We start from the raw sequence: 12,875 nt of genomic DNA on the forward strand, positions 1-12,875 counted from the left end.
TGGATTGGAAGAAGCACAAGCTGGAATCAAGATTGCTGGGAGAAATATCAATAACCTCAGATATGCAGATGATACCACCCTTATGGCAGAAAGTGAAGAGGAACTAAAAAGCCTCTTGATAAAAGTGAAAGAGGAGAGTGAAAAAATTGGCTTAAAGCTCAACATTCAGAAAACAAAGATCATGGCATCCAGTCCCATCACTTCATGGGAAATAGATGGGGAAACAGTGGAAACAGTGTCAGACTTTATTTTCTGGGGCTCCAAAATCACTGCAGATGGTGACTGCAGCCATGAAATTAAAAGACACTTACTCCTTGGAAGGAAAGTTATGACCAACCTAGATAGCATATTCAAAAGCAGAGACATTACTTTGCCAACAAAGGTCCATCTAGTCAAGGCTATGGTTTTTCCAGTGGTCATGTGTGGATGTTGGACTGTGAAGAAAGCTGAGCACCGAAGAATTGATGCTTTTGAACTGTGGTGTTGGAGAAGACTCTTGAGAGTACCTTGGACTGCAAGGAGATCCAACCAGTCCATTCTAAAGGAGATCAGTCCTGGATGTTCATTGGAAGGACTGATGTTGAAGCTGAAACTCCAATACTTTGGCCACCTCATGCAAAGAGTTGACTCATTGGAAAAGACCCTGATGCTGGGAGGGATTGGGGGCAGGAGGAGAAGGGGACGACAGAGGATGAGATGGCTGGATGGCATCACCGACTTGATGGACATGAGTTTGAGTGAACTCCGGGAGTTGGTGATGGACAGGGAGGCCTGGCGTGCTGCAATTCATGGGGTCACAAAAAGTAGGACACGAATGAGCGACTGTACTGAACTGAACTGATGAACATAGGGATGCATGTATCTTTTCAAATTATAGTTTTGTTTGAGTATATACCAGGAGTGGGATTACTGGATCATATGGTAATTCTGTTTTTAGTTTTCTGAGGAACCTCCTGTAAGTTGACTGCACCAACTTACATTCCCACCAACAGTGTAGGAAGATTCCCTTTTCTCCATACCCTCTCCAGCATTTATTATTTGTAGACTTCTTAATGGTAGCCGTTCTCACCAGTGTGAAATGATACCTCTTTGAAGTTTTGATTTGCATTTAAGGAAGACATACATATGGCCAGTATTTTTTTTTTTTTAACAACTGGCTTACCTGGGAGGAAAGAGCTCTATTTTGTAGTATTTGCTACATGGTGTAAGTACTCCGTTATGGTCAGTTTCATGCTCTCAACATGATGTAGTGACATCATGTGACGGAATGCAGAATTTGGAAGAGATATGCATAGTTGACTTTTAGTTGTGCCAGCTCTGGTATAGAATTCTGGGAGCTGATCAAAGTAAAGAACTAGGGATTTCAGCATCTGGCTTGTTGACATTTTCTTTTTTGCCCCTGTTTTCAGTATGGCCAGGTATTTACTTTTATTGCTGCCCTAAGAAATGACCACAAACTTAGTGACTTAAAAATAACACAGATTTACAGGCACACCTCATTTTATTGCCCTTTGTTTTATCACACTTTAACCCAGGTTTTGCATTTTTTACAGATTGAAGGTTTGTGGCAACCCTACCTCGAGCAAGACTGTTTGCGCCAGTTTTTCTAACAGCATTTGCTCACTTGTGTCTCTGTGTCACATTTTGGTAATTCTTGTAATATTTCAAATATCTTCATTATTATTTTCTTTGTTATAATGGTCTGTGAGTGATCATTGATGTCACTGTTGTAAATTTTGGGGGTGCCACAAACCACCCACATATATGAGAGCAAACCAAATGTGTGTGTTCTAATTGCCCCACTGACCAGCCAGTCCCCTTCTCCCCCCACTTCTAGGCCTCCCTGTTTCCTGAGATACAACAGCTTTGAAATTACAGCAGTGAATGACCTGATCATAGTCTATAAATTGTTCAAATGAAAGGAGGAGTCCCACATCTCTCACTTTAAATCAAAAGCAAGATGTGGTTAGGCTTAGTGAGGAGGGCATGTTGAAAGCTAAGGTAGGCTAAAAGCTTGGCCTCTTGCACCAAACAGATAGCCAAGCTGTGAGCGCAAAGGAAACATTCTTGAAGGAAATTAACAGTACTATTGCAGTGAGCACACGAATGATAGGAAAGTGAAGTAGCTTTACTGCTGATGTGGAGAAGTTTCAGTGGTCTGGATAGAAGGGCAAACCAGCCACAACATTCCTTTAAGCCAAAGCCTAATCCAGAGCATGACTAATTCTTCAGCTCTGTAAAGGCTGACAGAGGTGAGGATGCTGCAGAAGAGAAGTTTGAAACTGGCAGAGGTTCATTCATGATGTTTAAGGAAAGAAAGCTTAGTAACATGAAAGAGCAAGGTGAAACAGCAAGTGCCGATATAGAAACTACATTGAGTTATTCAGAAGAATCAAGATGATGAACGAAGGTGACTGTACTAAACAACAGACTTTCCGTGTAGACAGAACATCCTTCTATTGGAAGAAGATGCCATCTAGGAAGGGCCTGGCATCAGTGATTCAAAGACTAGGCTGACTCTTTTTAAGGGCTAGTGCAGCTGGTGACTTTCATTTGAAGCCATCGGCCCTGGGATTTGGGGAATCGCTCATTTACCGTTCCCCAAATCCCAGGGCCCTGAAGAATTATGCTAATGTTATGCTAAAGTTGTGCTACTCTGCTTGTGCTTTATAAATGGAACAACAAAGCCAGATGACAGCACATCTGTTTACAACATGGTTTACTGAATTTATTTTAAGTGCACTGTTAAGACCTCCTGCTCATAAAAAAAAATTAAAAATTTCTTTCAAAATATTATTGCTCATTGACAATGCAGGTGGTCACCCAAGAGCTGTGGTGAAGATGTACGAGATTCATGTCATTTTCATGCTTGCTAATACAGTATACAGGCCACAGATCAAGAACTCATTTTGACTTTCAAGTCTTCTACTTTAAAAAATATATTTTGTAAGGCTATAGCAGCCACAGACAGTGATTCCTCTGATGGATGTGGGCAGTCAGTTGGAAACCTTTCGGGAAGGGTTCACCATTCTAAATGCTATTAAGAGCATTTATGATTCAGGAGAAGAGGTGATAATATCAACATTCACAGGAGTTAGAAGAAGTTGATTCCAACCTTTGTGAATGACTTGCAGGGGAGGGATTCAAGACTCCAGTGAAGGAAGTAATTGCAGATGTGTGTGAGATATAGCAAGAGAACTAGAATTAGGAGCAGAGCCTGAGGATGTGAATGCAGAGTTCCAAAGAATAGCAAGAGAGATAAGAAAGTCTTCCTAAGCGAACAGTGCAAAGAAATAGGGGAAAACAATAGAATGGGAAAGACTAGAGATCTCTTCAAGAAAATTAGAGATACCAACGGAACATTTCATGCAAAGAGGGAAACAATAAAGGACAGAAATAGTATGGACTTAACAGAAGCAGAAGAGATTAAGGAGAGGTGGCAAGATTACACAGAACTATACAAAAAAGGTCTTGATGACCTGGATTACCATGATGGTGTGATCACTTACCTAGAGCCTGACATCCTGGAATGTGAAGCCGAGAGGGCCTTAGGAAGCATCACTACAAACAAAGCTAGTGGAGGTAATGGAATTCCAGCTGAGCTGTTTCAGATTCTTATAAAAGATGATGCTGTTAAGTGCTACACTCAGTATCCCAGCAAATTGGAAAAACTCAACAGTGGACACAAGACTGGAAAAGGTCAGTTTTCATTCCAGTGTCAAAGAATGTTCAAACTACCACACAATTGCACTCATTTCACACACTAGCAAAGTAATGCTCAAAAATCCTCCAAGCTAGGCTTCAACAGTACTGGAACCAAGAACTTCCAGATGTACAAGCTGGATTTAGAAAAGGCAGAGGAACCAGAGATCAAATTGCCAACATCCGCTGGATCATAGAAAAAGCAAGAGAATTCCAGAAAAACATCTACTTCTGCTTCATTGATTGCCTTTGACTGTGTGGATCACAACAAACTGTGGAAAATTCTGAAAGAGATGGTAATACCAGACCACCTGACCTGCCTCTTAAGAAATCTATATGCAGCTCAAGAAGCAACAGTTAGAACTGGACATGGAACAACAGACTGTTTCCAAATTGGGAAAGGAGTACATCAAGGCTGCATATTGTCACCCTGCTTATATAACTCATATGCAGAGTATACATGCAAAATGCTGTGCTGGTTGAAGCACAAACTGGAATCAAGATTTCCAGGAGAAATATCAACAACGCCAGATAGGCAGATGATACCACCCTTATGGCAGAAAGCAAAGAGGAAATATTTTGACTTCTTGATGAAGGTGAAAGAGGAGAGTGAAAGTGCTGGCTTTTCATTTTGTTTTAACTCAACATTCAAAAAATGAAGATCATGACATCTAGTCCCATCATTTCATGGCTAATAGATGGGGAAACAATGACAGACTTTATTTTCTTGGTTTCCAGAATCACTGGGGACAGTGACTGCAGCCATGTAATTTAAAAGATGCTTGCCCCTTTGAAGAAAAGCTGTGACAAACCTAGACAGTGTTAAAAGCAGAGACATTGCTTTGCTGACAAAGATCTGTGTAGTCAAAGCTATGGTTTTTACAGTAGTCATTTATGGATGTGAGAGTTGGATGTAAAGAAGGCTGACCACCGAAGAATTGATGCTTTCAAATTGTGGTGTTGGAGAAGACTCTTGAGAGTCCCTTGGACTGCAGGGAGATCAATCCTAAATTAAATCAATCCAGAATATTCATTGGAAGAACTGATGCTGAAGCCGAAACTCCAATACAAGAGCCGACTCATTGAAAAAGACCCTGATGCTGGGAAAGATTGAAGACAGGAGGAGAAGGGCATAACAGAGGACTGGATGGTTGGATGGCATCACTGACTCAATGGACATGAGTTTGAGCAGGCTCTGGGAGATGTGAAGGACAGGGAAGCCTGGTGTGCTGCAGTCCATGGGGTTGCAAAGAGTTGGACATGACTGAGCGACTGAACAACAACAGTATGATAAAACTTGAACAGATGAGGAGTTGCTTCATAATGATGAGCAAAGAAATGAGATATTTTTTGAGATATTTTGAGATAGAATCTACTCCTGGTGGAGATGCTGTAAAGAGTGTTGTTAGGACAACAAAGGACTTAGAATAATTCATAAATTTAGTTGATAAAGCAGTTGTAGGCTTTGAGAGGACTGACTCCAGTTTTGAAAGAAATTTTCCTGTGGGTAAAATACTGTCAAGCAGCACTGCATGATTCCTCCTTTATGAAAGGAAGAGTCCATCAATGTGGCAAACTGCACTGTTGTTTTATATTAAGAAATTGCCATAGTCACCCAAACCTTCAGCAACCACCACCCTGATCAGTCAGCAGCCACTGAGGCAAGACCTTCCACCAGTGAAAAGATTATGATTCAGGGAAGGCTCAGATGATGGTTAACATTTTTTTTAAGCAATAAAGTATTCTTTAAAGTATGTACTTTTTTTATATATACATAATCCTGTTGAATACTTAGTAGCCCACATTATAGAATGAACATAACTTTTTTATGAACTGGGTAACCAAAAATTTTGTGTTACTCCTTTTATTGCTGTACTGTGGTCTAGAAGCAAACCTTCGATATTTCCAGGGTATGCCTTTATATGCACCACGTTTGTTTTCTTTACGCATGGACACTTAGGTTGTTTCCATATATTGGCTATTGTATATAATGCTCAGATGAACATGAGAATGCCTTTATCTTTTCAAGTTAGTATTTTCATTTTCTTCAGATAAAAACTTGGAAGTGAAATTGCTGGATCATGTGGTAGTTCTGTTTTTACTTTTTTGAGGAACCTCCATACTGGTTTTCATAGCAGCTGCACCAATTTACATTCCCATCAACTGTGCACCATGGTTCCCTTCTCTCCACCTGCCCGCCAACACTTGAGCATCTTTATTATAGTCATTCTGACAGGTGTCAAGTGATACTTCATTGTGGTTTTAGTTTGTATTTCCCTGATGATTACTGATATTGAACATCTTTTCATGTACCTTGTGGCCATCTGTATGTCTTCTTTGGAAAAGTCTATTTAGATTTTCTGTCCTAAGGTTTAAAATTAGGATTGTTTGGAATTTTTTTTTTTTTTTTTTTTGCTATTCAGTTGTATGGAGTCTTTATATCTTTTGAGTATTAACCTCTGATCAGATATATGGCTTGCAGACATTTTCTTCCATTCAGCGGGTTACCTATTTTGTTGGTGGTTTTTGTTGCTATAGAGAAACTTATTAGTTTACTGTATTCCAAGTCTTATTTTTGTAAGTTATTTTTCTGTTGGAATTTTTATCTTTTTCTTGTTGGCATTTACGTATTTTTTGTGTGCTAGGTACTATTCCTTCTGTCAGTTTTACGTATTGTAGAAATGTTTGTCATGTTTGTAGCTCTCTTAATTCTTTTTGTGATGTCACTTCAGCGTTAAAAGTGCCTACTTTTGACGTGATCAAATTTGCAAACCTTTTCCTTTATAGTTACCTTTTCCTTTATAGTTATCGTTTGTGTCTTGTTTAAAAGTCCAACACTATTACGATGTTATAAAGGTATTCTGTATTTTTAGATTTTTGTAGCTTCATCACTGACATTTTTTTTAACTTTATACTTTTTATTTTGTATTGGGGTATAGCCAGTTAACAGTGTTGTGGTAGTTTCAGGTGAACAGCGAAGGGACTCGGCCATACATGTACATGTGTCTATTCCTTCGAAACCCCTTCCCATCTCTGCTGACATATAACATTGAGCAGAGTTCCATGTGCTATACAATAGGTGCTTGTTGGTATCCATTTTAAATATAGCAGTGTGTACATGACCTTCCCAAACTCCCTAACTATCCCTTTCTCCCTTCCTTCCTTCCCTTCAACCTTAATTTCATTTTCTTAGTTTGTAAGTCTCTTTCTGTTTTGTAAGTAAGTTCATTGGTATCATTTCTTTATAGATTCCACATATAAGGGATGTCATACAATAATTTTGCCCTCTGTCTTACTTCACTCAGTATCACACTCTGTAGGTCCAAAGGGTATTTCATTCTTTTTAATGGCTGAGTAATATTCCATTGTATATATGTACCACGTCTTCTTTATCCAATCCTCTGTTGATGGACTTTTAGGTTGCACTGACATTTATTTTTAATCAATCTGGGACTGATTTTTGAGTATAATATGAGACCTAGAAGTTCACTGTATTGGAAAAAAAAACAAAAATTTTCATCCTGGGACCATTTATGAAAATGCCCTTCCATCCCTGCCAATCTGTAGTGCATACTATGTTTAAAATTAAATTATTGTACTTATGTGTGGGTGTGCTTCTGGCTTCATCAGTCATTTTCCCTACTTCTGCACCAATATGTTATCTTAAATACTGTGGCTTTATAATAATTCTCACCTGGCCAGCAGGTCCTCTTGTATTCTACTTGAGTGTCTGGTTATTCTAGCCCTCTGTTCTCATATGTAAATCATATTTTGAGTTGTAATCAGGTTTTCAAGTTTATCTCCCACACCCATGTTGAAATTTTGATTAGAATTACCTTAAGTCTTTGGAGCATTTTGGGGAGTTTGAGCATTTGTATAATATTGGATCATTCACTCTGTAAACATTATACATATTTTCATTTACTTAGATCTTCTTTAACTTTTTCCAGTAAAGTTTTACATTTTTTCTTGCAATTATTTTGTTTCCTTTACTCTTAGGTGATGCATGGTTTTTGATGGTTCTTTTTAAAATTACATTTTGCAACTCATTCTTGCAGAAGTTTAGAATGGCAGTAGGACTTTTATGTAATGTCTTTGTGTTCTTATTATAACTGTTTATTAATTGTATCACTTCTGTGTAAATTATGTTAGATTTTCTGTGTGGAAAATCTTTTCATCTATGAATGACAGTTGTGTTTCTTCCTATGAAAATAGGCCTTTGAAATCTGTTCATCATTTCCATGATTTTCTTTATAGTTTTATTTTTATCAGCCCCAAATTTTTGTCAGACATAGTGTTTAGTTTTTCATGTTTTTGAATTTTATACTAACGGAGTGATTCATATTATTCTGGTACTCGCTTCTCTCCCCTACTGTAGACTGAATTGTGTACCCCTACATGTACTTGTTGAAGTGCAAACCCTCAATTTGATTTGGGGTTAGGACTATGGAACTTAATTAGGTTTAGATGAGATGATGACCACGGGGCCCTCATGATGTGATTAGTGCCCTTACCAGAAGAGATACCAGAGAGCCTATTCTTGCCGTTTCTCCCCATAAGGATATGTACGAATGCAACAGCAGGTGGTTGTCTTCAAGCCAAAAAGATGCCACTCACCAGAAACCAGCTATCCTGGCACCTCAGTCTTGAACCTCTAGCCCCCAGAATTGTGAGAAAATACATTTCTTTCTGTTAGTTAAGTCATCTGTTTGTGGTATTTTTTAAAAATAGCAACATGAGCTCTGGTAACTCCATTTTTCCACATTCATTTTTTGAGAATCATTCATATTGGTGGGTATAATTTGCTTAATTTTTACTACTTATAGGATTCCATTATATAAGCATACTGTAACTTACGTGATTGGTGAACATTTGGGTTGTTTTCAGCTTTTTTTGTTGTCATTGTGGTATGGTGCCTTTATGAACATTCTTCTATGTGTTTCTTGGTATACAGGTTAAGAATTTATTATGTATATGTAGTTGTCAATATTCTACTGTTTTTGACTTTCAGAAACAACGGTTTCATATGGGTTAGCATTGTGCCTAAGAGTAGAGTGCTGAATTGTAAAACTTCTTGCCCGAGTGGTTATACCATTAACCTTTCCACTGGTAGCACGAGAATTTCTTTGGCTCCGTATCTTTTTCAACATTTGATATTGTCATACTTTTATATTTTTGCCCATACGGTACATGTCGAGTTATTTCACTGTTGCTTTAATTTGTATTTCACTTCATAACTAATGAGGTTTAGCATCTTTTCCGGAGAAGGCAATGGCACCCCACTCCAGTACTTTTGCCTAGAAAATCCCGGGGACGGAGGAGCCTGCTGGGCTGCAGTCCATGGGGTCGCTAGAGTCGGACACGGCTGAGCGACTCAGCAGCAGCAGCAGCTTCTCATTTGTTTATGGACCATCATGTATTCTTTCCTGGGAAATTTCTTGTTCATGATTTTGCCCAGTTTTATATTGCAGTGTTTGAGAAGTTGATTCTTTTTTTACTGGGATATGAATTGCTTGGTGAATTTAGTAAATATTTGTTGAGTCAATTCTTGGTTTTAAGCTGTGCTTACATAAAGATAAGTAAGCTAGATAAACTCTTACCTCAGTTTGCACTGAAACTTACTTAATTGAGAGCACCAAACTTCTGTTCTCTCTTCTATTAAAATATAGATTAGCTCCATGAATTGTTTATAACACTATCTCTTTGTTTCAGTTTACCCACTTGTACAATGTACTTTGACTAGTTGATATCTAGTATCCCTGTTACCAGTGTCTATAATTCATGTGTCTTATATTTTTCTTGTTGGTTTTTGAAGCTGAGAAATAAGTTTTGTTTTACTGGAAGATATTAAGTGCTGCTTTTTTGTTATGTTTTTGCTTTTTTTTTTTAAATTTTGAAATGTTGGGTTTTGTTTCTATTAAGATATAATAGGTTAGTTCTCCAAGGACTATACTTTTAAATGAATTTCCCAGACAGATTACTGTCTTTTATTTTCAAATTCTTATAAAACTGTTAAACCTAGAAATTGGACTCTAACATATATGAATTATTCTTTCTCAGAGTGAAGATACACAACAGCAAATCATCAGGGAGACATTCCATTTGGTATCTAAGAGAGATGAAAATGTTTGTAATTTCCTAGAAGGAGGATTGTAAGTAAAGCATTTCATGGACATTTCTAATCTTTGACTGTATGAGTAGAGTATCACTGTTTAATTGTTTTATTGTAAAATTTCCTAATTTGATTAATTGGATCAGGGGAATTAATTGCCTCTTATATTAGCTATAAATCTAACTTAAATAATTTTAAGATACTTAATCATTTTCTTTTAAAATTTTTATAAAGGCATTTTATATAAAGGTAATATGTTCATATGGCAGAAATTCAAACAGAAATATAAAACATAAACCAAGTCTTCCTCCTCCAACTTTAGTCCTTCTTCCTGGTTTCTTGTGTATCCTTCTAGAAAATTAGTTTTGCACTAACATATAAAAATGTAAGGCTTCCCTGGTAGTTCAGCTGGTAAAGAATCTGCCTGCAATGCAGGAGACCCCGGTTGAATTCCTGGGTCGGGAAGATCCCCTGGAGAAGGGATAGGCTACCCACTCCAGTATTCTTGGGCTTCCCTGGTGGCTCAGATGGTAAAGAATCCACCTGCAATGTGAGTAACCTGGGTTCAGTCTCTGGGCTGGGAAGATCCCCTGGAGGGAGGGCATGGCAACCCACTCCAGTATTCTTGCCTGGAGAAACCCCATGGACAGAGGAGCCTGGCGGGCTACACTCCATGGGGTCACAAAGGGTTGGACACTACTCAGCGACTAAACACAGCACATACAAGTATAACATTAAAAAGTTTTACTTATGGGATCACACATGTATTTTGCTTATCATGTTGCACTTATATTTTGAAAAGCTTTGCATATAAACCCATCTAGAGCAATCTCATTCTTTTTAATGACTACAGAGTACTCCTTAGGGTGAATGAACTTGCTTTCATAAAAATTTAGATAGTATATTTTATTTTATATTATGAACAGTTCTGAAGTCTGCTTTTCATATATTATGTATGTATGTGTCTAGATAAAATAAGTTCAAATTCAGATAACAGACTTTTCTATTTTTAAAATGAATAAATAAAATTGCATATAATTAGTTTGCCAACTGTTATAAATTTAAATTAATGGGTTTCATGAAAACAGTTTGTTCTCAAATGGTTTCATAGATGTTCCCTTCCATGCTTATATGTTTAATTTCTTACCAGGATATTTCCTCACTGACAATTCAAAAAAACTCAACTTTAACTGAACTTCACTGTGAATAATTAGAAATTAGTCAGAGAAACCTACACTTTTCTGTATTTTTAAGGTAGATGATGTATATTATAAAGAATAGTTTTCATAATAGAGAATTCATTCATACCTGACCATAAATTACTTTTTATCATGTAGAAAGTTTACTTGCATTTCTTAAAAGGTTATATCATGTTGCACTTAAATTTGCAAATACACACATATGATTTTTTGCTGTTAACTTGAGGCCTCCAATTTCAATAGATGTGCCTGCTTTCTGTTTTTGTATTTTAATTGAACTTCACTTATCTTGCTTAAACTTCTGTAGTTGACTTGGGTTTGCCAGTACCATCATTTCCCTTTATTCAGTCTCTTGATCTTCTAATCTCGTAGGAAGTTTATCACCCAGCACAGTGTACTGCCTGCGGTACATGTGCAAGAAATTGATTGGTCTAACCAGGGCACTGTTTGAACCAGAAAGTAAGACTTGAATTTGTGATTATTCTTTTCAGCCTTATAAAAAGTAGAAAGTAAATATTGCCTCAGAAATGGGGCTGCACATCTGATTTAATCCTAGTGTTGTTACTAACAAGCTGGTTTTCTCGGTTAGGTCACTAAAATTCTTTGTACCTCAGTTTTCTCCTCTTACGTTAAATGAGATATTTGGACTAAGGATTTCTAGAATTCTGTGCTTTTTGTATTGTGTGTTACATTCTATACAAGAATTTGAATCAGTATTGTACTATATAGCTTAAAGATGAAATTATAATAAAATGTATTTATATTAATATTTTTATTTGCTTTCAATAACTTTAATTGCCATTTTAAAACATATACTTTTTAAATATTCGGTCTTCTTTTACAGCAGAGCCAGGCAGAAACGTAAGGTAAATGGCTACACTGCAGAGCCAGGAGGAGGCCTGCTCTTTGTGCTCTTTGTCCTTTCCAAGGGTCACATGCAAGGACAGTGCAAGTACACACGCAGGGAGCCTTTACATTGCGTGTCTTGTCTAGATAGTAGGCGTTTTCATTCTTGTCCAAGATAATTTTCATTTATGGTATTAAAGGATATAAAATAATAAATGAATATATACTTAAGGAAATTGTTTCTACAAACTGGTGAATTTAGTATTACTTTTACTAAGTAAGAAATAAGGACTTCCCTGGAGGTGCATGTGCAGGGGGCATGGGTTTGATCCCTAGTTGCGGAACTGAGACCCCACAAGCCTCAAGGTGAGGCCAAAGAAAAGAAATAGTTGTTATTTTCCTATGTCATCTTTGAATGTTCAGTTAGCTCTCATTATGTTTAGCTTTGATTTTTGTAAACTTAACTATGGAATAGCTAAACTATATTTAGAAAAATAAAAGGTGTTTATAATGATTCTGTATTTTTAAAATGCTGAAACTCCAATCAGTAAAAAAAAGTTTTTGGCAAAAGAATTGAATATCTCTTAGCTCTTCTACTCCAAAACAAAATGTGCTTTTGGAGAAGAACTTGATAGTAAGTCTGTCCAAAACTGAAGAAGAAATGTCCTTTTTTTTTTTTTTCTAGTTGATAATCAATCTCAAGCTATGTAACTTACTGTGACCTATGGGATTAAATCTAGTAAGCACTTAAAAATGCACTATGGACTCATTTCTGCCTACTTCTCTGGCCTAATCATGTGCTTATCTTTCATTGATTGAAGCTTTTTCTTTATTGAGTATAGATATTTCATTCTTGATTAATTTGCTTTTTTATTAGTTTGCCTATGTCTGAAATGCTCATCTCTAAATTTTTCTTATCATTAAATGTCAGCCTAAATATCAACTCTTTTAACTCCCAATCAGAAAGTAGCAAATCTGTCGGTGTGCCGTTGTCCTGTTTTGATTCTCTAAGTAGT

General features: G+C 37.0%; 1 protein-coding gene across 2 annotated transcripts in view; it reads left to right on the forward strand.

Annotated features, from left to right (window-relative positions):
• Window positions 1-12,875, forward strand: part of AP3S1 (adaptor related protein complex 3 subunit sigma 1) — a 76,759-nt gene that overhangs the window by 22,160 nt on the left and 41,724 nt on the right. For both annotated transcript variants that reach the window (XM_070377204.1, XM_070377203.1), the window contains exon 2: window positions 9,763-9,854. In XM_070377204.1, the coding sequence (XP_070233305.1) occupies window positions 9,763-9,854 (92 nt within the window). The remainder of the gene's footprint in view (window positions 1-9,762; window positions 9,855-12,875) is intronic.

This window comes from Bos mutus, chromosome 10 (assembly GCF_027580195.1).
Source record: "Bos mutus isolate GX-2022 chromosome 10, NWIPB_WYAK_1.1, whole genome shotgun sequence".
NCBI classification, from domain to species: Eukaryota; Metazoa; Chordata; class Mammalia; order Artiodactyla; family Bovidae; genus Bos; species Bos mutus.